Source organism: Brachyhypopomus gauderio, unplaced genomic scaffold (genome assembly GCF_052324685.1).
Source record: "Brachyhypopomus gauderio isolate BG-103 unplaced genomic scaffold, BGAUD_0.2 sc137, whole genome shotgun sequence".
NCBI lineage: Eukaryota > Metazoa > Chordata > Actinopteri > Gymnotiformes > Hypopomidae > Brachyhypopomus > Brachyhypopomus gauderio.
This window is the reverse complement of record NW_027506958.1, coordinates 90,968-112,761: the sequence shown is the minus strand read 5'-3', so window position 1 is coordinate 112,761 and position 21,794 is coordinate 90,968. Positions and strand designations below refer to the sequence as shown.

At 43.3% G+C, this 21,794-nt stretch overlaps 1 protein-coding gene and 1 long non-coding RNA gene across 2 annotated transcripts in view; one reads left to right on the top strand and one right to left on the bottom strand.

Moving 5' to 3' along the window:
- Positions 1 to 8,516: 8,516 nt before the first annotated feature.
- On the bottom strand, positions 8,517 to 10,142 carry LOC143500196 (uncharacterized). Its single transcript, XM_076994207.1, has 3 exons — positions 9,941 to 10,142; positions 9,309 to 9,629; positions 8,517 to 8,989 (listed from the first exon to the last, which is right to left on the bottom strand). The coding sequence occupies exons 1-3, from the start codon at positions 10,002 to 10,004 to the stop codon at positions 8,775 to 8,777; spliced, it is 600 nt and encodes a 199-aa protein (XP_076850322.1). The 5' UTR covers positions 10,005 to 10,142; the 3' UTR covers positions 8,517 to 8,774.
- Positions 10,143 to 14,064: 3,922 nt separating this feature from the next.
- Positions 14,065 to 21,794, top strand: part of LOC143500198 (uncharacterized) — a 29,084-nt gene continuing 21,354 nt past the window's right edge. Inside the window, exon 1 of the long non-coding RNA XR_013126722.1 lies at positions 14,065 to 14,205. This is a non-coding gene — a long non-coding RNA (uncharacterized LOC143500198). The remainder of the gene's footprint in view (positions 14,206 to 21,794) is intronic.

The window sequence follows — 21,794 nt, the reverse complement described above, 5'->3', positions numbered from 1 at the left end:
TCACGCACACACACACACACACGTATACGCACATGCTCATACGTTTGCTCACATGCTGACGTTGGCGTTCAGTTCCCCAAAGGCGCTGGATGAAAGTGCTGCCCAGAAACGCTATGAGCTAATCGGCAACCGAGAGACTTTTGTCCCGCTATGGACTGCGGCGGAATGAACGAAATATTTAAAATGAAAAGAGGACGCTAGACAAATTGTTTCCAATGCTTGTCTTTTATTGTGCTTACAAAGTTATTGGTGTTTCTTTTAAGTACAAAAAGAGAAAATAACGAGAGTTCATACCACTGTTTGTTCTTCAGGGGCGACGGACTTGCGGGCGGCAAAAAGGGGTCGGCGAGGAACAAAGGCCTGTTTATTTGTTCCGGCCGGAAACGGTCCAGTTCAGCTTGCCGAAATGTCAGGGGGTTGACGGAGATGGGTTGTGGCTGAATGGTCGTTTCTTAAATGTTGGCTGCAATGTTAGATTTGGATTTTCATTCATGTAAATTGTGTTGTAAATTGTGTGTAGTGTTTTACTGATGCATCAGAGTCTGTCTAATGTATGTTTGGTCAGGTGAATGTTAAGTGTTCCCCTATTGTGTAGGAATGGTGCTGGCCACCTTCTTTATATGTGTAGTTTGAGTCCTATGTGAAGGCCAAGCATTTGATCTTGTATAGGGAGCGACCCTCTTTTTGAATTCTGCTGCCATAGTGGTTTCTGACTCTTGGAGAGAGACTCAGCAAGTTGAGATTTTTGAATAGTATGTTACTTTTGAGATGTTGATGCTTGATTATTGTTATTATTATTTTTGAGTAATTATTTGCACAAATATTCACTTTCTAAAGAAAAATAATAAAAAGAAGAGAAAAAGAGAATTTTTGCTTGGACTTTGTGCTCCCTCTGCTATCTTGGCCTGATCCACTTTGCATTTTTGCAAGTGCTCGTCAAATCCTTCACAGCTGGTGTCAGAAGTGGGATCAAGGCTATAGAGGGTAGCAGTTTTTTTTTTGTTAGTTCGTTTTGTCTTTTTCACTACCCTGGATTGCTGTGGCTTCTCAAAGTGCATGAGATGGGTCCCAAGAAATGCAGCGCTAATCAATCTAGCCGAGTCAACCAATTAGAAGGTGCCACCGGCGGGGAGGATGATAGTGGTGCTGACCCGGAATTAGCTGCGGTGGCTGAAGACTTGTCAATGCAGGAGCTTCGTGATATGTTTCGTGCACTGATGGCAAGGCAGGAGGCACGTGAGGACCAGCTTGAGCAAGAAGCGGTACGACAGGAGGGTCGATGGAAGTCCATACAACACCAGTTCAACATGCTGCAAAGAGAGGTCCATACCCGAACAACTCTTGAACCAGACACTGTCATCACTATGCCCGTAAGGGTCGCTAGTGCCGATCCGGCGGCTCCCTCGCTGTCTGCGGCGCCATCTCGTCCAGCTTCAGTGGCACCACCCCGTTCGAACAATCAGGGAAGGACAGTTTTAGAGAGAGAACCTAAGTTGCAGTGCCTAGGTGAGCATGATGACATCGAACATTTTTTAGTTACCTTTGAAAGAGTAGCGGTGGCGTGTCAGTGGCCGACCGTGGACTGGGCAGTCAGGTTAGCGCCCCTCCTGACGGGCAAAGCTAGGGCAGCGTACGTTGCCATGGACAGCGCTGAAGCCCTGGATTATGAGAAAATGAAGGACGCCATAATGGCCAAGTTCAACATTAATAGGGAGACTTATCGGCTTAGCTTCAGGAACACCGAGGTAAAAAGAGAAGAATCACCTAGGGAGTTGTATGTCCACCTGTGGGACCTTTATCAGAGGTGGGTCCAGCCGCAGAAGAGAACCAAGGAGGAGATCGGGGAAATGATCGTCATGGAACAGTTCTTTCACTTGCTGTCACCAGACCTCCAGGTGTGGATTAAGGAACGCGACCCGAAGTCAGCGTTAGAGGCTGCGTCCTTGGCAGATGTCTTTGTAGCAGCCCGACGAAAGAATGAGCCATGGACCTATGCCCAATGGAGAGTAAACAAAGACCCTGGCAGACCCCGCCACCAAAGAACAGCGCGCTGCTAAAAGCCGGCATTAGCAACAGCACGTCTGTAGGTGGTAAGAATGGCCCCCCTAAGTTTACCTCTGCTTTTAGGGCTAGCCCTACACCTAGACCTAGTAGCCCTAGAGTACCAGTGTGCTTTCATTGTGGGGAGGAAGGACATATTAAACCTAAATGTCCCAATAATCCTGCCAACCAGTCCAATATATGTACAGTATCAAGGGATAGCGCTCCTTTAAAATCAGAAGCTCTTAGTTTGCATACTGTAATATTAAATGGGCAGGAGGTTGAGGCATTGGCAGACACGGGCAGTATGCAGTCTTTAGTCAGGGCAGATGTTGTTCTGGTACATCTCTATGATTATTCGGTAATGACCAATTTTAAGTGTGTGCATGGAGATGAGAAGGCGTACCCCACTGCCAGCGAGCATGTGAAGGTGTCAGGTCAGGTTTTTTCGCTGGAGGTTGGGATAGTGGATAACTTACCATACCCCATGATTTTGGGTCAAGATTTTACGCTTTTGTGCCAGCTTGTTGCTGGTGTTAACGAGTGTAACGTGGCTGTTACCCGAGCTATGGCTAAGAGTAGAGAGGAAGAAGCTCCACTTTCGGCCTTGCCGTTTTTCAATGCAGACATTGAGGCTCGGCCGGGTAAGTCCAGAAAGTCAAAGAAACAGAGGAGGCGAGAGAAGTTGCAATTTGGAGGTGTTGGGGAGCAGGAGGATTCTTGTCTTGCTTTGGAAGGTGTACCGGTAGAGATTCCCCAAGGTATGGCGTTAATGCAGCAGCAAGACCTTGATATCGGCCTTTTGTATCGGCAGGCCCAGGGCAACGTTGATGCGGGTGAGGTGTCAGGGCAGGATTTTGTTATTAAGGATGGAGTATTGTACAAAAGTGAAGGAGCTAGTTCTAGGATGGTGGTCCCCTTGGAGGCTCGAAAGATAGTTCTTGAGTTGGGCCATTCCATACCTTGGGCAGGCCATTTGGGCAAACATATGACTGTGGGCAGGATCATACGGTACTGTTACTGGCCAAACATGGCAAAAGACATCGCTGAGTTTTGTAAGACGTGCCCAGAATGTCAGAAGACTGCTAACAGGTCCCCTCCTAAGGTCCCCTTAGAACCGCTTCCGGTTGTGGGTACTCCCTTTGAGCAGTTGGGTATGGATGTTGTAGGCCCCCTTGAGCGTAGCAAGTCTGGAAATAGGTTTATGCTTGTGATTACGGATTATGCTACAAGATATCCTGAGGTGTTTGCTCTTAAAGCCGTCAAGGCTAGGACTGTTGCCATGTGTTTGATCCAGTTGTTCTCGCGCGTCGGGTTCCCCAAAGCTATAATAACGGATCAGGGGTCAAATTTTATGTCAAAACTCCTCAAGCAGGTGTATGGGTTGTTAGGTATTAAGAGGTTACGCACCACGCCTTATCATCCGCAGACGGATGGCCTGACTGAACGTTTCAATCAAACTCTCAAGCAGATGCTGCGCAAGTTTGTGGATGAGTCAGGCGCGGATTGGGACAGTTGGCTTCCTTATCTCCTCTTTGCCTATCGCGAGGTGCCACAGGCCTCAACAGGATTTTCACCGTTCGAGCTGCTTTATGGACGTGAGGTGTGGGGCCCTCTGGCACTGTTGAAGGAGACTTGGATGAGTGAGGAGGACCCACCAGTGCAGAACACCCTCACGTATGTGTTACAGATGCGCGAGCGGCTGAAGAACATGACCGAATTGGCGCGGCAGAATCTGGAGCAAGCCCAGCAGCGACAGAAGTTCTACTACGACCACAAGGCTCATGCTCGCAGTTTCAAGGTCGGGGACAAAGTGCTGGTGATGTTGCCAAGCGACACCAGTAAGCTGTTAGCCAAATGGCAAGGCCCTTTTGAGGTGACCCGGAAACTGGGGTCGACTACTTATGAAGTCAGTGGGCCGGGTTCGAAGCGTTCCAGACGAGTGCTACACATCAACCATCTGAAGGAGTGGAGGGAACGGCCAGGTACGAGTGTGGAGGCGCTGCTGATCCGGCGGGTGCAGGAAGAGGATGAGGTTGAGGAGCAGTACCTACCTTCACCAACAGAGGGCACCCTTGACCTTAACCATCTCTTCCCTGAACAGCAGGCGGCCATCAGGCACCTATGTACACCCACCCTGTTCAAGGAGCAGCCCGGACACACTCAGCTCGTCAGTCATCACGTTACCCTGTGTGAGGGGGCGGCTCCTCGCCGCATGAGTTACAGGATACCGGAACGACTTCTGGTCGGGCTGCGGAAGGAAACTGACCAGATGCTGGCCCTGGGGATCATAGAACCATCACATAGTGAGTGGTGTAGTCCGATAGTCCTAGTTCCGAAGAAGGATGGTAGTCTTCGGTTCTGTGTTGATTTTAGATATTTAAATTCAGTGTCAAAGTTTGATTCCTATCCTACTCCTAGAATTGATGATATCATTGATTCCCTTGGTTCAGCAAGATGGGTGACAACATTAGATTTGGCAAAGGGATACTGGCAAGTCCCACTGAGTGACTCGACCAGAGAACTCACTGCGTTCCGTACCCCTTGGGGCTTGTTCCAGTTTTCAGTTATGCCATTTGGGCTCCATGTCGCCGCCGCAACCTTTCAAAGACTGATGGATCAGGTGTTGGAAGGTACGCAGGGGTATGCGGCCGCCTATCTAGATGACGTAATCGTGTACAGTGCGTCTTGGGGGGACCATCTACAACTATTGAGTGAAGTCTTCAAGAGGATTGAGAGGGCGGGCCTTACTATCAACCCGGCTAAGTGTACCATCGCTGAGAAGGAGGCGGAGTACCTGGGGTATGTTATTGGGGGTGGAGTGGTCAAGCCGCAGGTGCAGAAGTTGGAGGCTATCCAGCAGTGTCCTTTACCCCAGACTAAGACCCAGACAGATGCTTCCGATACAGGTTTGGGGGCGGTGCTCCTGCAAGGTGACCCAGGCGAGAGACATCCAGTGGCGTACATCAGCCGGAAGCTCTACCCGAGGGAGGTGCGGTACTCAACCATCGAAAAGGAGTGCCTGGCGGTGAAGTGGGCCCTCGACGCCTTCAGGTACTACCTCCTCGGCCGTGAGTTCCGGTTGGAGACGGACCACCGGCCCTTGCAGTGGATGGACCGCATGCGTGACTCCAATGCGAGAATTACCAGGTGGTACTTGGCCATGCAGCCATTCCGATTCACCGTCCACCATATTCCTGGGAGGGATAACGCCATTGCTGATTTCCTCTCCCGCCTGCCGACGTGAGACAAGAGGTGGGGGGGTGTGTGACGGTCGTGGACGGACCGCACATTTCCTCCATCTTTTCCCTTTTTATTTCACGCACACACACACACACACGTATACGCACATGCTCATACGTTTGCTCAGAGGCGGACGAAGTACTCAATTTCATTACTTGAGTCAAAGTACAGATACCACTGGTCAAATGCTACTCCAATACAAGTGAAAGTTGCATGCTCAAAATCTTACTTAAGTGAAAGTACTGAAGTACTTGCTTTTAAAAATACTTAAGTATTAAATTACACCTTCCGTCACATTTGTAAAAAAGTTATAGTTTAAAAGTATTATACATCCTACCAAATCCTCTTTGGGCATAATATTCATACAGTCTTTGATAATAATCCATAAGGCATATTCCAATGATGTACATCATTCAGGTAGTGGTAGCAGAAAAGTTTAACCTACACTTTAGTTTAAGGAACAAAAACATTTTCTAAAACCACAATTCACTGATTAGCCTAGCCTAACCTGTTTAAGCAAATTATGTTACCATATTAAAAGTCAATAATAAAATGACGGTTTTCTCTCTTTGCTAGTTAGGTATTCAGTCATCCAATACAACATTATGCTACAGTCAATATAACAAAGACAAAGTAAAATTAGCAGTGTGGCATCTTGGTAGTCTAACCTTGCTACAACCTTTTGCAGTATGGCTAAAGCCCACCAACTCCATGCCACCCAACATGCTAACAAACTCTTTTCAAACTAGAAATCACAGCCACATTAGAATTATTGACATTAATTCTACACTGACATTAGAATGGAAACATTATTTGACAAGATTCGATTAACCCACACGGTTTCCCTTATTGATGTTTCCGTAGTTTGAATTACTTGCCAATATAATGTTAACATTATTTATAGTGATCCTAGCAGACCTAGCAGTGGAGTGAGCAGGCAAAGTCATTTCACTAGCCTTACTGCAAAGCTCCTCTGACTACATAGTCACTTAACAAAACATTTAGGCTGCATACCGTAATATACTTCCTCAGGTGGGACGGTGAATTTTGGTATGCAGTGATATAGTTTGTTTTTGGCAAACAAAGCATGCATTTAAAACGATAGGAATGATTCATCCGTTCAGAAAACTGGAACATTTTGTCAAGATACGGCCATGGGTGCAAAAGAGCATGCCAGGGTTGCCAGCTCTCACGCGTTGAGCGTGAGACACACGCATTTGACCGTTTTCACACGCTCTCACGCCACAGTTCCGATATCTCACGCCGATAAAAAATCTAGTTTATTTACCTCTGATCTATATCTATCAACCACCGGCGATCGCGATATAATACTTAATTTGTGTCCATTTTTCACCGCCCCGGTAACGTTCGCCACCCCCGATCAACAATTTACACTCACCACCAAGTCCAGGTTCAAATCTCCCTCCAAGCGATCTTGAAAAGTTGGCAACCCTGGCATGCTCCATCACCGCCGTCTCCGCTCATGTTGCTGTTATTTAGGAAAAGAACGACTAGCGACACCGAACTTGATTTTACACCTCACAGACACATCCTTGATTGCTGATAGGCTGTCACCTGTGAAAATACTATCGGGGGAGGGGAGGAGAGTTGTGTGTGGAAGTAACGAGTAACGAGAGCTGGACAGAAATGTAGTGGAGTGATAAGTACTGTATTTGTTATTCAACTGTAGTGAAGTGAGTCATAAGTATTTTAAAAAGAATCAACTTAAGTAAAGTACAAATACTCAAGAACTGTACTTAAGTACAGTACTTAAGTAAATGTACTTCGTTACTGCCCACCTCTGCGTTTGCTCACATGCTGACGTTGGCGTTCAGTTCCCCAAAGGCGCTGGATGAAAGTGCTGCCCAGAAACGCTATGAGCTAATCGGCAACCGAGAGACTTTTGTCCCGCTATGGACTGCGGCGGAATGAACGAAATATTTAAAATGAAAAGAGGACGCTAGACAAATTGTTTCCAATGCTTGTCTTTTATTGTGCTTACAAAGTTATTGGTGTTTCTTTTAAGTACAAAAAGAGAAAATAACGAGAGTTCATACCACTGTTTGTTCTTCAGGGGCGACGGACTTGCGGGCGGCAAAAAGGGGTCGGCAAGGAACAAAGGCCTGTTTATTTGTTCCGGCCGGAAACGGTCCAGTTCAGCTTGCCGAAATGTCAGGGGGTTGACGGAGATGGGTTGTGGCTGAATGGTCGTTTCTTAAATGTTGGCTGCAATGTTGGATTTGGATTTTCATTCATGTAAATTGTGTTGTAAATTGTGTGTAGTGTTTTACTGATGCATCAGAGTCTGTCTAATGTATGTTTGGTCAGGTGAATGTTAAGTGTTCCCCCATTGTGTAGGAATGGTGCTGGCCACCTTCTTTATATGTGTAGTCTGAGTCCTATGTGAAGGCCAAGCATTTGATCTTGTATAGGGAGCGACCCTCTTTTTGAATTCTGCTGCCATAGTGGTTTCTGACTCTTGGAGAGAGACTCAGCAAGTTGAGATTTTTGAATAGTATGTTACTTTTGAGATGTTGATGCTTGATTATTGTTATTATTTTTGAGTAATTATTTGCACAAATATTCACTTTCTAAAGAAAAATAATAAAAAGAAGAGAAAAAGAGAATTTTTGCTTGGACTTTGTGCTCCCTCTGCTATCTTGGCCTGATCCACTTTGCATTTTTGCAAGTGCTCGTCAAATCCTTCACAACAACCAATCTTTGGTACAGGTCTGTTCCAGGAGGCAGTGTTGCTGTTTTGTCTGCGTTGCGATTAGTGGTTTGTGATTGTCTGTCTGCTTTGTCTTTTCTGTTATTGGTTGTTCGTTCTGTCTGGTAGATTGTTTTACGTTTTTTGGTTTGTGCCAAGCTGTTTTTGGATTATGTTTAGTGTCAGTGATGTGAAGAGAGTTTTCATTTTATCAAGTGTACATGAGACATGTCTCCTTATCCATCCCTGTTATTGTGTGTAACTGTTTTGTTTGTGAGCAGGACAGGAGATGCAGGCTGGACAGGGGCAGATGATCCTGGTGGTGGAATATTTTGCAATGGTTTGGAATCCTAGAGTATTCTGGGTGTGAGACTTGTGGTGTGGTCATGGTGGATATATAGTGTAGGAGATTTCTGATCCCCCTGTTTTCTTCCTGTTAAGCCACAGTCCTGTTCCTCCTTGGACTTATTAGTTAATTGCGTAGGTGAATATTGGTGTTTATATTGTTAATAAATGAATCATTGGAACTACATCTCAGGTCCAAGTGGTGTTGAACCTGTGCCTTCCTTTAGTTCTTGTTTTCTGTTTTGGGGCCTCATTGGACAGTTAAATTTCCTGGAGTGCAGTTCCCTTAGGTGGCGTAATCATGCAATTTGCTTTCGCTTTTCCACCCGCCTCACCACATAGTTTAATACTAGTTTAACAATGTCACTCTGAATTGATCTGGTCTGATCTCAACCCCATACAGTCCATCAACCAAGTCCAACACTCGACTGATATGTTATTTGAGTAAGCAAAACATGCACAGCTTACCTGTCTCTGGCTGCTCTGGTCTACATTCCAGTGGTTTTGTAGCAGTCTGGCTGCTGACACTGTTGACTGCAGTGCAGATTAAGGTAATGTCTCCCTCTGCAGGTGGAAGAGTGAAGTACAGCAAAGCTCCACTCCCATTCTGATACCCGCTCCATGTGTAAGATGCACTTTGGTCTTCAGATGCTTGGCACCAAACATGAACTTCACAGGACTTTATATGATCCAGCCAGGTCTGGTTGCTCTGAATAGTGACTGTTTCAATTCGGGTTGCTATAAGTGATATTAGATGATATACAATTATGATATACCTTCATAAATGAGTAAAAAGGATAGGGTGAACCCTTACATGAGGGTTGAGGGCACAAGGCCATTTATATTGCAGTAGTTTGTACATAATGGCATCATGTCCATAAACGGTGTCCAGAAATAAGTGGAAATGATCTGTACAGTATAACCCAGAATGACTCTACAAACGGGTGAAGGTGTATACAGGTGTACTCACCAGCCACTATTAAATTGATCGTCTTTGTTGGAAACTGATTTATAGTCCCATCTGCAACAATAGAGAAGGTTCCAGAGTCTTGAACTTGAAGATGTTCCACTTCTACACTAACAGTAATATTGTCCACCTTTAATCTTCCCTCGAACTGGAGATTATTAGGTTTATGAATTTGCTTGTCTACATACACAGCAAGTATATTCCCATTAAAGCTCCAAACTGCATATGTTACATTGTCTTTTGGCCATCCAAGTGGTAGAAGGAGGGAACGTCCAGTAGTTCTGTGTTCTGTCACTGTGTTCACATCAGCCACAGCACACACACCTGCAAGAGACACATTTTTCACTCTATACATACATGGATGCTGATTCAAGAAAACTGCGTGTTAGGCCAGTATACTGAAAACTATAATTTCATTTGAAAAACAAGCAGGCTTACAATTAGGTTCAGGTTAGGTTTAGACTTCAGTTTAGGAATCACTTAGAACATGCACAATCTTCTCAGACATTTGTTTTTAAAGACTTTATATGACTACACTTTTGGCTTAGAAATGAAGTCCACTTGTTACACAAATCATTACAAGAAGAACTCATTATGTGCATTACCTGAGATACAGTACACATATAGGTACATACCCTGAAGAACCCCTAGCAGCAGTGAACTCCAGTATGAAACACAATATACATGACAGACTCTCATTGCGGCTATAGAGGACTTGTCCGAGATGACTGACCTGATAGTGGTAAAGAGAAAAAACTAAATTTTCCACTTCCTGTGGATCTGATGTATATGTACATGTATACTTCCTGTACGTTTTAGAAAAGGCACAAATGTCAGTTTCCTAGTGACACCATTTTTTTTTGTACGAATAGTATGCTGTTACAGCAGGGACATTTGCTAAGGACATTTGCTAAGGACATTTGCTAAAAGAACTATTCCTGTCTTGTTTGTTTATCACTTATGCATAATTGTTCATGATTCTTGCAGTGTTTTCTTATGTTCTGCTGTGCTGATTCCCAGACATTGTTATTGTGTGCAGGGCTCTTTAAAAATCTTCCCCTTGACCCTCTGCTTCTGTAACTCCGCCCTTCTTCTTGCATCATTCGTTTGCTGTTATGTTTTTCTGCCTGTGTGTCCGAGGAGCCATTACTCTTTCACCCTCGGCTTAGGAAGGCATTCTGTTTTGACCGCGTTATTACAACATCTCTTCTCTCAAGGTATGACAAATAAAGTACCTAGAAACGTTCTTCACGCATCTATCTTCATGGAAGCTTGAACATCGGGAATGAATGTTTATGCGAGTTCTGCTATCTGCCATTAGCTTATATACGGAGACTGCAGCATATCTCATGAACCTTCTCTACATATATCTGTGGCGGAATAAATAGACTGGTCCTAAACCAATATTACATTTTTTTTTTCTTGATGAAAATTGCTGTTAGACAGTTATTACACAACTCTGTTGTGTTAATAGAATAATTGTAGGCCGTACATGAATCTATTTAAAATTAACAAATGTAATATTAAATTATTTATGCAAGCTAAGAACTTATTTCTATGTTCTTAAAACAGTATCACTATGTAACTATTGTAGGCATATAGGTACGAAACCTGAAACGGAAGAAATGGAAGGCTGATTTTGTAATGTTGAGTCTCTGCGTGATCAACCAGTGTAATACATGAATTGCACTATGAGTCTTGCAGAAGGCACGTGGCATGTCTGTTGGCAACCTTTTTTGACAGACATCAAATAAATGAATGTAAATGATTACAAAATGAAAACTTCAAACTATTAGAATTGAAGGCCCATTACATAAGGAAACACTTTGATAAGGTTTCAGTGTCATATTCGGGTTACTCTCCTTAATCCAGTGGTTTACAGTGTCCGTGCAGTGGAAGTATATGGACAGTAAATTTGATGCCCTAATAAAGCGATTTCATCTGAGGGCTTCATGAACAGAGAAAAAAAATGTGGAGAAACCATAAACTGAGATTAGAAACAGATACCAGATAAGACACCAGAGAGAAATGAAGTTCCTCCATCAGCTTCTTTTGCTAAAGTTGATCTTCATCTACAGTGTTCAAAAACTTTGCTTCATAGTTTGGTCATTTAGTTTAGGTTCTTCCCATCTGTATCTCTCTAGTAATCAGCATGTAGTCTCAGCATTAATCAAGTTGACGTCTGTGCCTGAATTTGATTCCTAACCCACTCTAAGATTTTCTTGGTGGAGATGTATGGCATAGTGACAACCTGAACTTCATTTGAACTTATGACAGTTACACTGTACCATTGACTCCTGCATCATTGAGAATTTCTTGAATACATCGTAGGTTTTGATGCTGTGTAAGAGGACATAATGTATACACGCATCTGTAGAGTCTGCAAGAAATGTTACAGAAACACTACATATAATTCTGTAAGTCCTTAACTACTTAATGTTCATACAGCGGTGATCTGGGTAGCTAGGGGCAGGTCTAACAACCTGTGCACAGAGCCCATATGTCTAAGTGTGCAGGTCTAAATATGTTCCATTCTGCATTTTTTAGATGTTCACTTATATCTATTAAATAAGATCTATGAGGAAGGACTACAAAATAAGGTATTTGTAGGAGTGTGAGTGAAGGGCGGTGGTGAAGGTTGGAAGGATGTTCAAAACAAAAACAAAAAACCCACACGGCGCCACTGTGTGTGTCATACTTGCCACGACACTTCTCCTGTTCACAGCCCTCAAAGTGAAGGAGGACAACAGAACAGAAAGATCAAAATGGAGCAGAACAGAGTGAGGGAATCAAGGAACATTCTGCTGTACCTAGTCTTGTGACCAGGACGTGCACGGGGTCAGATGTTTTCTCCCCGCTGCCCTGTGGTAGCCACACCTTGACCTGGCAGGAATACAGGCCGGAGTCCGAGCGTTGTGCCTTGGGAAGGAAGAGCCTGAACGTGCCTGGCCCAGTCCTGCTTGTGCCCAACACCTCCGAGCTTGTCAGTATCTGCCCATCACGGGCCACACTGAGCAGTCCAGGGCACCAGCCGGCCTGAACAGCCACGTAACCTCCAGACTCAGAGAGTCCAGGCCTTCAGCAGTCACTAAGCAGGTCAGGTTGAGAGTGTCTTCCACGCTGAGGGTCATATTCTTGTGTGCAGTAACTGTCAGAGACTGGGCTGGTGGTGAGGAGGAGGGACGTTAAAAGCAGCCAAGTTACCAATGAAAACAACCAAACTGCACAGGACCTGCAGGATGGACTCCCAGTAAAGTCCTGGTTATGGCCTGAATGTCCACCTAAGCTCAGCAGAACCACGTTGAGAGGGCCCTGGAAGGAAAACGTACATGCAGTGGTGCGCTGAATAAAATACAGTAGAACCCTGGAACTTGACCGCCTCAAGTTTTGAGAATTTTGTCTTTGAGCTCGAACAAAACTTCAGAATCCGACCGACTCATTTGACTTTTGTAAACAAAATACAGTTCGTGCTTCGGTCACATGCTGCTAGTTGGCGTTTAAGCTAGGCTTATACTTGACGCTTTGTGACCGGCGCGAGGGTCGTGCAGGTCATGCACCTCTCAAATTTTGTAACTTTGCGCGTGCCACACTTCAGTGCAATGAATAAAGTCATGTTTGCAGGGTTCATACACCTTTACAAGATGGAATTCAAACACTTGTATGTCATTAAGGTCCATTTTCAATATTTTCCAGCAACTTAAGCTTAATTAAGTTATATATATATATATATATATATATATATATTCAAAATTATTTGCAATAATTCACTTTATCACATTATTAGCGCTACGGTCACTCGCGAAAGTATAACTGAGCCTTTAGTTGCCGTTGTTGTTCAATGGGTTTTAAACCATTTTGAGGTTGTGCCCCAAGCTTTTGCTGTATTTTTGTTGTTTTTTGTGAGTTTTGTACTGTTTTAGACAGAAAACATGAGTCCCAAGAAAGACAGCAGAAAGCAGAAGAGGAAAACGGTAATAACAAAAATAGAGTTGAAAAAGGCGATCGTGTGACGGACTTAGCATTGGAACTCAACTTGTTGAGAAGCAAGGTTGCCAACTCTCACGCATTGAGCGCGAGACACACGCATTTGACCGTCTTCACATGCTCTCATGCCACACTTCCGATTTCTCACGCAGAAAAAAAAATCTAGTTAATTTATCTCTGATCCACATCTATGATTCAATGAGTTACTAGTTTGCTCCGGCGCCAACCACTGGGGATCGATAGATTGCGATATAATACTTAATTTGTGTCCATTTTACAGCCCGCCCGGTAACAACTTATGTTGGCCACCTCCCCAGTCAACAATTGACACTCGTTACCTCCTCCAGGTTCAAATCTCACTCCAAGTGATCTTGAAAAGTTGGCAACCCTGGTAAAGGGATTAATCCGTTTTCAGTTATTTCTTATGGGGGACAATTGATTCGGAACTCGACTGAATCGCTTCTCGATGCTCCTTCCGGAATGAATTGGCGTCGAGTTCCGGGGTTCTACTGTACCATAAAGAGACCACAGTGCAAACTGAACACTCCAGCACCTAACTCTCATTGTTCTTGGAGCTTCATTATTATAGATAGGTTTTAAGAGAACTGATCTTCTGTTCTACTCAAGTAACCTTCTCTTCTCAGTTAACCCTGCTTTCATCATGAGAGGTTCTGTTAAGGACACCAAAGTATTGACACCAGCACAACTTTCCTTGACTGTGAACTCAGCCTGGATACCAACTGCTGGTAGAAAAACAGCCAAGCAGTTACCTTTCCCTCCTCCAGGCTGTCTGGTCCACTCCCTGGCTGTGCACACATACGCTCCCTGATCCTGCGCCTTGACCCCCTTCAGCTGCACCCCGTAATGGCCATCACCACGCAGGTCCAAGAAGAGGCCGCCGTCCTCATAACGCTGGGTAAAGACAAAAATGACTGTAACTCTTGAAATATTGAACATGGAACAGAAATACTTTGGATTTTTCCACGAAACATATCTGCCTACAAATGGGGAAGGTTTGAAGAGATTCTGAGATGGTCAATCTAAATTTTGGTTGATTTGACATGGAATGACCCTATAGAGAGAGAGTTCCTCTCTGAGAAAGTCATTATCTCTTGTATAAACTGCAGTAAAATCTTTAAACCTTCACAGAGAAGCTACACTTAAATTGTACATGGTAGACAAACCTGTCCTTTCTGGTAGTCCTAAATGTCATTTGATCAGTTAGCTCTAGAGTTATGAGCATTTGTTTGGCCCTAAGCACTCAGAGAAGATTAGAGATTCTGCTTCGTAGAAGCAGTGATGGAGTGAAAGTTATTTTTGAATGTCTCCCCCCCCCCCCCCCCCCCCCCCCCACACATATATATATATATAGATACATCTCTCATACCGACACCACACACACACATTCACACACACACACCTCTCATAACCACACCACACCACAGTCACACACTCTCTCATACCCACTCCACACAGTCATGCATATATACACTACAGAGATACACACACACACACACACACACACACACACACCATACCCACTCCACACAGTCACGCACATATACACCACACACACACACACACACATACATACATCTCTCTCATACCCACCACACACACACACACACACACACACACACTCACACACACACACACACTTACCTAAGGAGGTGTTGTCATACACACAATAAACCCTGCACACCTTCATACACAAAACATATAATACAGATCAGTAGTGCAAACTAAATGTTCACCGACGACAAACATCGGCATAAAGAACCCAGCAGAGCCCAGTAGTCACGTTAAAATGCCACATCGAACACTCTGCGATGAGGCCAAGAAACGCTATGATTACATTTAGGATGTTAATAAAAGATGTAACTCACCAAGTTCCACCACTAAAACAAAAAATAAATAATGTTCCTTTTTCTTTTCGCATCTTGAGAAAGCGTAGATTTTCCCACGGGAACGCCTTTGTCAAACCAAATCGACCAAAGAATGGCCGCTAGTGAACGCCAGACCTCCTCTGTGTAGCAAACTTCTCTCAAGTTGTGTCACTACCGTAGCGTTTTGAGCTGAAAATGTTTTTACAGAAACAGCAATCCAAAAGTCTGTGTGAGATGGTGCGTATGTTTCATGATGAGGAGCTGGCTACCTAGACTGGAGTGCGTGACTATCTGAGCTATGACGTGTGTGTCTTATTCCTTTCTTATTGGACAAGGGAACGGACAGGTGAACTGCTACAACCCCATCACGAACCTGCATAGATGTGTGCCACTAATTATCTCTTCCAGAATAGCTCAATATCTAGAGAGATTTTGGTCCTTCTGGTTTAGATCCAGATTTTCGAGTATTCTCTGAACAGCACCAAATAACTTATTTACATTAAGGAGAAAGACAGGGTGTAGGCAGGAAACTGTTAGTCAAAGTGTTGTACTAGAAGGAAAAGCATACCAGTTTCAGCTGTTTAAATGTTTCGATTTGAGAGCTGTTTTATTGCATCTATTAATATCATTATCTTTAACAGATTGAAAACACCAGTGTTAGATGCCTGGATAGTCACAGTGAATGAATGAATGAATGAATGAATGCTTGATTTATATAGCGCCTTTCCAAACTCCCAAGGCGCTTTACAATTTAACACAGGTACAAGTCACAAACAACCAATCACACACACACCGGCGAGAAGCGGCAGCCAATTGCGCACAGCGTACTCTCTACCGGAAGCCACAGCCCCCTGGGGGACTGAATGGGGTGCAGGAAGGGGAGAGAGGACAGACCCTAGTGGCAGAGCACCATCCACCACTGGGCATACAAGCAAACACAGACACACTCAGACACTACTTTGCTGTCTGCACTACAGTGCTTAACCAGCTCGGTTATGGACCTTGCTGTCTCTTTCCACCAGACATCAGACATCATGGTGCACAACCCACAGAACCCACACAGCCTACATTCAGACTCTACCCTCATTCTCACAGACTCCACTACATCTGTAGAACATATAACTATGAAAGGGTCTTCAGTTGCTATAGGATTCATGAAATGTTGGTAAGTGCAAGTTTATGTAAGTTGAGTCTGAAGCATTCTTAAAAGCCAATGGCGTTTAGGCACAGGTGTTTTCCCCAATGCCATTCAACTGAAAATGGTTTTAAGGAGGTACCATGGTTGGACATGTCATGAGGGCAACACTGTGGATTGGTGGACAGCATGTTTGCCTCTCAGCAGTGCTTTGAACAAGGTTGAATGATAAACTAAAGCAGTCATACCTCAAAAATAAGAGAATAATCCTTTGACTGACTCCTACAGTCTACACGCTATCTCAGGTTTAGAATGGGTCAGTTGGTTCTGTTTTTACACTGTAAGATCAACAACAGACTGCAGAATATTTTCTGGGTTAAAATTAAATTCTTTGGGAGAAGCACAATATCAAGTTAGAATGAGATTTAAGCAGTGTGGTGTGTATTATGTTGTTAAAAGAACATTAGGTGGCATAATTCTGCACATTAGAAAGTGTCAAATGTTGCAAATTCTCCATTTAGATTTTCAAACATTCTTTGCAGGATTCCAGTGGTCTGTCATTATTTATAATGGTGGATATTATTAACACCTAAATTAAAAGGCCCAGTTGCAGCCAGATACTTCTGCTGCTCTCCGTCTACCACATCAGTCCAGGGTGAATTATAATGAGTTTATAGTGAGTAGTAGAGAAACTCACCAGCACTTCACTTTTGTGACAACTTTTCAAGGGCAAATTCTTTACAACATAAGAAAATGTATATTTAATTAACAAATATATATGAATTAAGATGTAATAGTAGTCATATTTTTTTAGTTGAATTAATTTATTTACTTTGAATGTAATTAATCTCAATTGTATAAGCATGTGTAATGTTGACAGAGTGCCTATTGGTGTTAAAGCCTGCTGAAGTCATGAGGGTTTTGTGGTTAAAAGCAGGATTGGTGGTGTTTGTTTGGTGGTTTGTGCATTTCAGCTATTTTCCTTTCTCCTAAGAACATGGCCATTTTTGCTCTTTGTCCTTGTCTATTTTGTAAACATGAATTTTCAAAACCTCATTTAAAATCTAATTTTTTTGCACCTAAAGTAATTGTGCACAGTAAATAAATCCTCTGCCATATTACATACCAATCATTCAAATACTCTCTCTGACTTATAGCTGTCAGGGACAACTGACCTTTTTCCCCACCATCACTTCTGCTCTGATCACTTTGCTTAATTCCTGAATTTCCAAGGGTTGGAGGATGTGATGCAGAATGTTCAACCGTACCCAACAGTGCTACAGTACACACCTGTGTCTGAACAGAGCAGTTGGACATCTTTGCTTGTTTTCTTACTGACTTTGTTACTTAATGTGCAAGATACATTTTCTCCTACACCAATCAGAGAGAAGTCTAAAGTCAGTGTTTGTTTCGTCGTGTTTATCCATGGGATTCCGTGTTTGCTCCAGGACACAGACGTGTCAGGGTAGTGTTCAGCACCACACGTGAGTGTTACCACTGCCTTCCCACACGTGGCTGTCAGCCAAGGTTCGGACAAGGGCTCTGAAATGCATCAAACTCAGAAGTGAACTGGTGATTTTTTCCCCGACTCTGGAGTCATAGCTGTGTCCACAAAGCTTGTACTCACCAAGAACACACAACCTCACTGTGGAGGAGTGTAGCTGAACTCAGTCCTTGCTGAAGACTGTGGCGTGATAATGCCCAGCACTGCTTAACTGGACATTCTCCAGAACGAGCGCTCCGTTAGGCTTTGCTTTCAGCATGGCTATCCTGACGCTGCTGCCCCTCCGATAGAAGACTTTTGTCTGGTTATGGATCCAGGACAGATGACTGCTGCGGTCTAAACCACCAAATCTCAGGGGCAGTTCCACCGCAGTGCCCACTGCTCTGTAGATGCACGGGTTGCCCTCTTCTTCTAGATGAATGTTACAAATTATATAACATTTTACACAAAAATAAATTATGGATGACATGAGACAATTATTAGAAAATTTGAAAATCCTTTAGTTTTCTTGTTTGTTTTCTGCTTTGGGGCCTCATTGGACAGTTCAGTTTCCTGGGGTGCAGTTCCTCTAGGTGGCGTAGTCATGCAATTTACTTTCTCTTTTCCACCTGCCTCGCCACATAGTTTAACACTAGTTTAACAGAAGGTCTCTACTGAACTGATCTGGTCTGATGTCATCAACCCCACATAGTCCATCAACCTCAAGTCCAACACTCAACTGATGCTCAGATGTTATTTGAGTAAGCAAAACATGCACAGCTTACCTGTCTCTGGCTGCTCTGGTCTACATGCCAGTGGTTTTGTAGCAGTCTGGTTGCTGACACTGTTGACTGCAGTGCAGATTAAGGTAATGTCTCCCTCTGCAGGTGGAAGAGTGAAGTACAGCAAAGCTCCACTCCCATTCTGATACCCGCTCCATGTGTAAGATGCACTTTGGTCTTCAGATGCTTGGCACCAAACATGAAAATCACAGGCCTTTATATGATCCAGCCAGGTCTGGTTGCTCTGAATAGTGACTGTTTCAATTCAGGCTGCATATGAAGAGATTATATAATAAGAGCATTTTCTTGTGTTGTAAGAGATATTAGATGATGATATACAATTATGATCTACATTCATAAATGAAGACACAATTTCTAAAATACAAAGGATGGACATGAGGGTTGAGGGCACAAGACTGTTTAGTTATGTTGCATTAGTTTGTACATAACAGTGTCATATACATAAAGACGGTGTCCAGAAAACTGGGATTAATCTGTACACTATAAACCAAAATGACTTTACAAACTGTAGCTATAAAGCAGCCTGAAGGTCTTGATGATGGGTAAATCAGTACTCGGGTGTACTGATCAGAGACTCTCAAATTGATCGTCTTTGTTAGAAACTGATTTATAGTCCCATCTGTAATAATAGAGAAGGTTCCAGAGTCTTGAACTTGAAGATGTTCCACTTGTACACTAACAGTAATATTGTCCACCTTTAATCTTCCCTCGAACTGGAGATTATTAGTTTTATGAATTTGCTTGTCTTCATACATAGCAAATACATCTCCATTAAAGCCCCACTCTGCATATGTTACATTTTCTTTTGGCCATCCAAGTGGTAGAAGGAGGGAACCTCCAGTAGTTCTGTGTTCTGTCACTGTGTTCACATCAGCCACAGCACACAAACCTACAAGAGACACATCTCAGACTATACATACATGGATAATGACAAAAGCTGATTCATGAACCTGCTTATAAGGCCAGTATACTGAAAACTATAATTTCATTTGAAAAACAAGCAGGCTTATAATTAGATTCAGGTTAGGTTTAGACTTCAGTTTAGGAATCACTTCGTATGACTGTTTTTGGCTTAGAAATGAAGGAAGTCCACTTGTTACACAAATCATTAAAATAAGAACTCATTATGTGCATTATCTGAGATACAGTACACATATAGGTACACACACAAAGATAAATACCATGAAGAAACCCAAGAAGCAGTGAACCCCAGAATGAAACACAATATCCACGACAGACTCTCATTGTTGCTATAGAGGACTTGTCTGAGATGACTGACTCAATAGTGGTAAAGGAAAACTCACTTTCTCACTTCCTGTGGATCTGTTGTATATTATGCACATATTTCCTGTACATTTTTGAAAAGGCACAAATACATTAGTCTCCTAGTGCCACCATGATGATTGCATCCTGTAGAAAAGATTCATTCTAAACATTTTTAAAGATACTGTTTTTTGTCAAAGTTAAATTTATTTATATAGCACATACATATTTACTTATATATTTATTTCTATAGCACAAAGCAGCTTTACAATCTCATGGGTCCAGATCCCTAATGAGGAAGCCAGGGGTGACAGTGGCAAGGAAAGCTGCCTATTTTGGCAGTGATTAATATATTTAATGATTTATGTAAGCTAAGAACTTGCTTCCATGTACTTATTAAAACAGAGTATCAGTATGTAACTATTGTGTGTATATATATATATATATATATATATATATATATATATATATATATATATATATATATGTACAAAACAGAAGAGGCAGCCCTCCATGTGATTAAGCACCATTTGCTCAAAGTGATTCGCTGTCCTTTATCACTTGTGTGGGATTAAAGAATGAGAGAAACGCTGTGGGTCTTGTGTGCAAATCATACATATTTGCAGCTGGTGGATGCAAAGACAAATGTCAGCAACATGCATGAGAACTGTTATGGTATCATTAAGCAACAGCATTTTTGCGCGTGTGTGTGTGGTTTCATTGACTTACCAATAATCCTGTACAGCCGCATCACTTCCTGCTAGAGTGGCCATCACTGTCATCACCATAGGAACTTACACAGAGTGGTAAGGTCAGGTGATCTCTTCATAGGCAAGTGTAGCAAACTACTCAAAAAGGACTGACAGAAAACCAAATAAGCAAAAGCAAATATAAAGTTTAGCAAATACACCAGAGTCTGTAATTCAACTACCAAATGGAAAGACGTCCTAATGTTACTCACTCACCATGCTCAGCACACGCAAGTCTACCAGAACCACCTGTTGCACCATATCTACACGGCATCTACAGCTACCACCAACCACCAGCACTACAGCATGTGAACCTCCACCTCACTCAGTTTAGCAGGACGTACTTTCCACAGACCCTGGCTGTCCTTTTATCTGAAAAAAGGGCATTAAATACAACACCAGCAGGACAGGACCCTGGTTTCAGCTGCTGGCATTCATGAAACATTACTGAAGCACTCACATGCACACAGACACAGCTACTACCACCAAGCCATCAGACTGCAGGACACTGCAGGACATTGAGGGAAAGTCAAAACCACACTGGAGTATTGCTCTACTGTGTGAGCAGCTTTCATCAGTTTATGTTGTAGAGTTTTCAAATGCAGGCTGGACATGATGTTTTCTGGACTTGGTTCTTGTGTCCAAAGAGGCTTTGCTGCAGGAGTTTGTGCCTTTTCATGCAAATGAAAGAGAGGCAGGGTTAGGGTGACCAGATGTCCTCTTTTTCCCGGACAAATCTGGTCACCCTAGGCAGGGTCTACTAACAATTTCTTTGTGTGTTGTGATTTTCACTGTGTTCATTGACCACTTCAAGGTCTCGTGTCTGTGATACTGACGTTACCAGACAGTGATGCAGCTACAGAGGATGCTCTTATGTTATGAGAACGGAGTTTGGTTCTAACGCCCTTTGCTCTGCTAATCAGATGACACTAAAATGCACGATCATGCAGATTCTCTCCTTCACAACATTCGGAGGATTCGGCCATTTCTCTCTAGGGAGGCCACTCAGGTCCTTGTCCAGTCCCTTGTCATCTCAAGACTGGACTACTGCAACTCTCTCCTGGCTGGTCTTCCTATGCATGCCATCAAACCCCTGCAACTGATCCAGAATGCTGCAGCTCGGCTGGTCTTCAACCTTCCCAAGTTCAGCCATGTCACCCCCTTGCTGTGCTCCCTCCACTGGCTT

Bases quoted from the DNA above. Each gene is read 5' to 3' on its own strand.
- LOC143500196 (XM_076994207.1), bottom strand. From the start codon at position 10,004: ATGAGAGTCTGTCATGTATATTGTGTTTCATACTGGAGTTCACTGCTG. The intron at 9,630-9,940 runs GTATGTACCTAT...TGTCTCTTGCAG, and splicing joins GCTGCTAGGGGTTCTTCAGG to GTGTGTGTGCTGTGGCTGAT. The intron at 8,990-9,308 runs GTGAGTACACCT...TTTGGTGCCAAG, and splicing joins GATCAATTTAATAGTGGCTG to CATCTGAAGACCAAAGTGCA.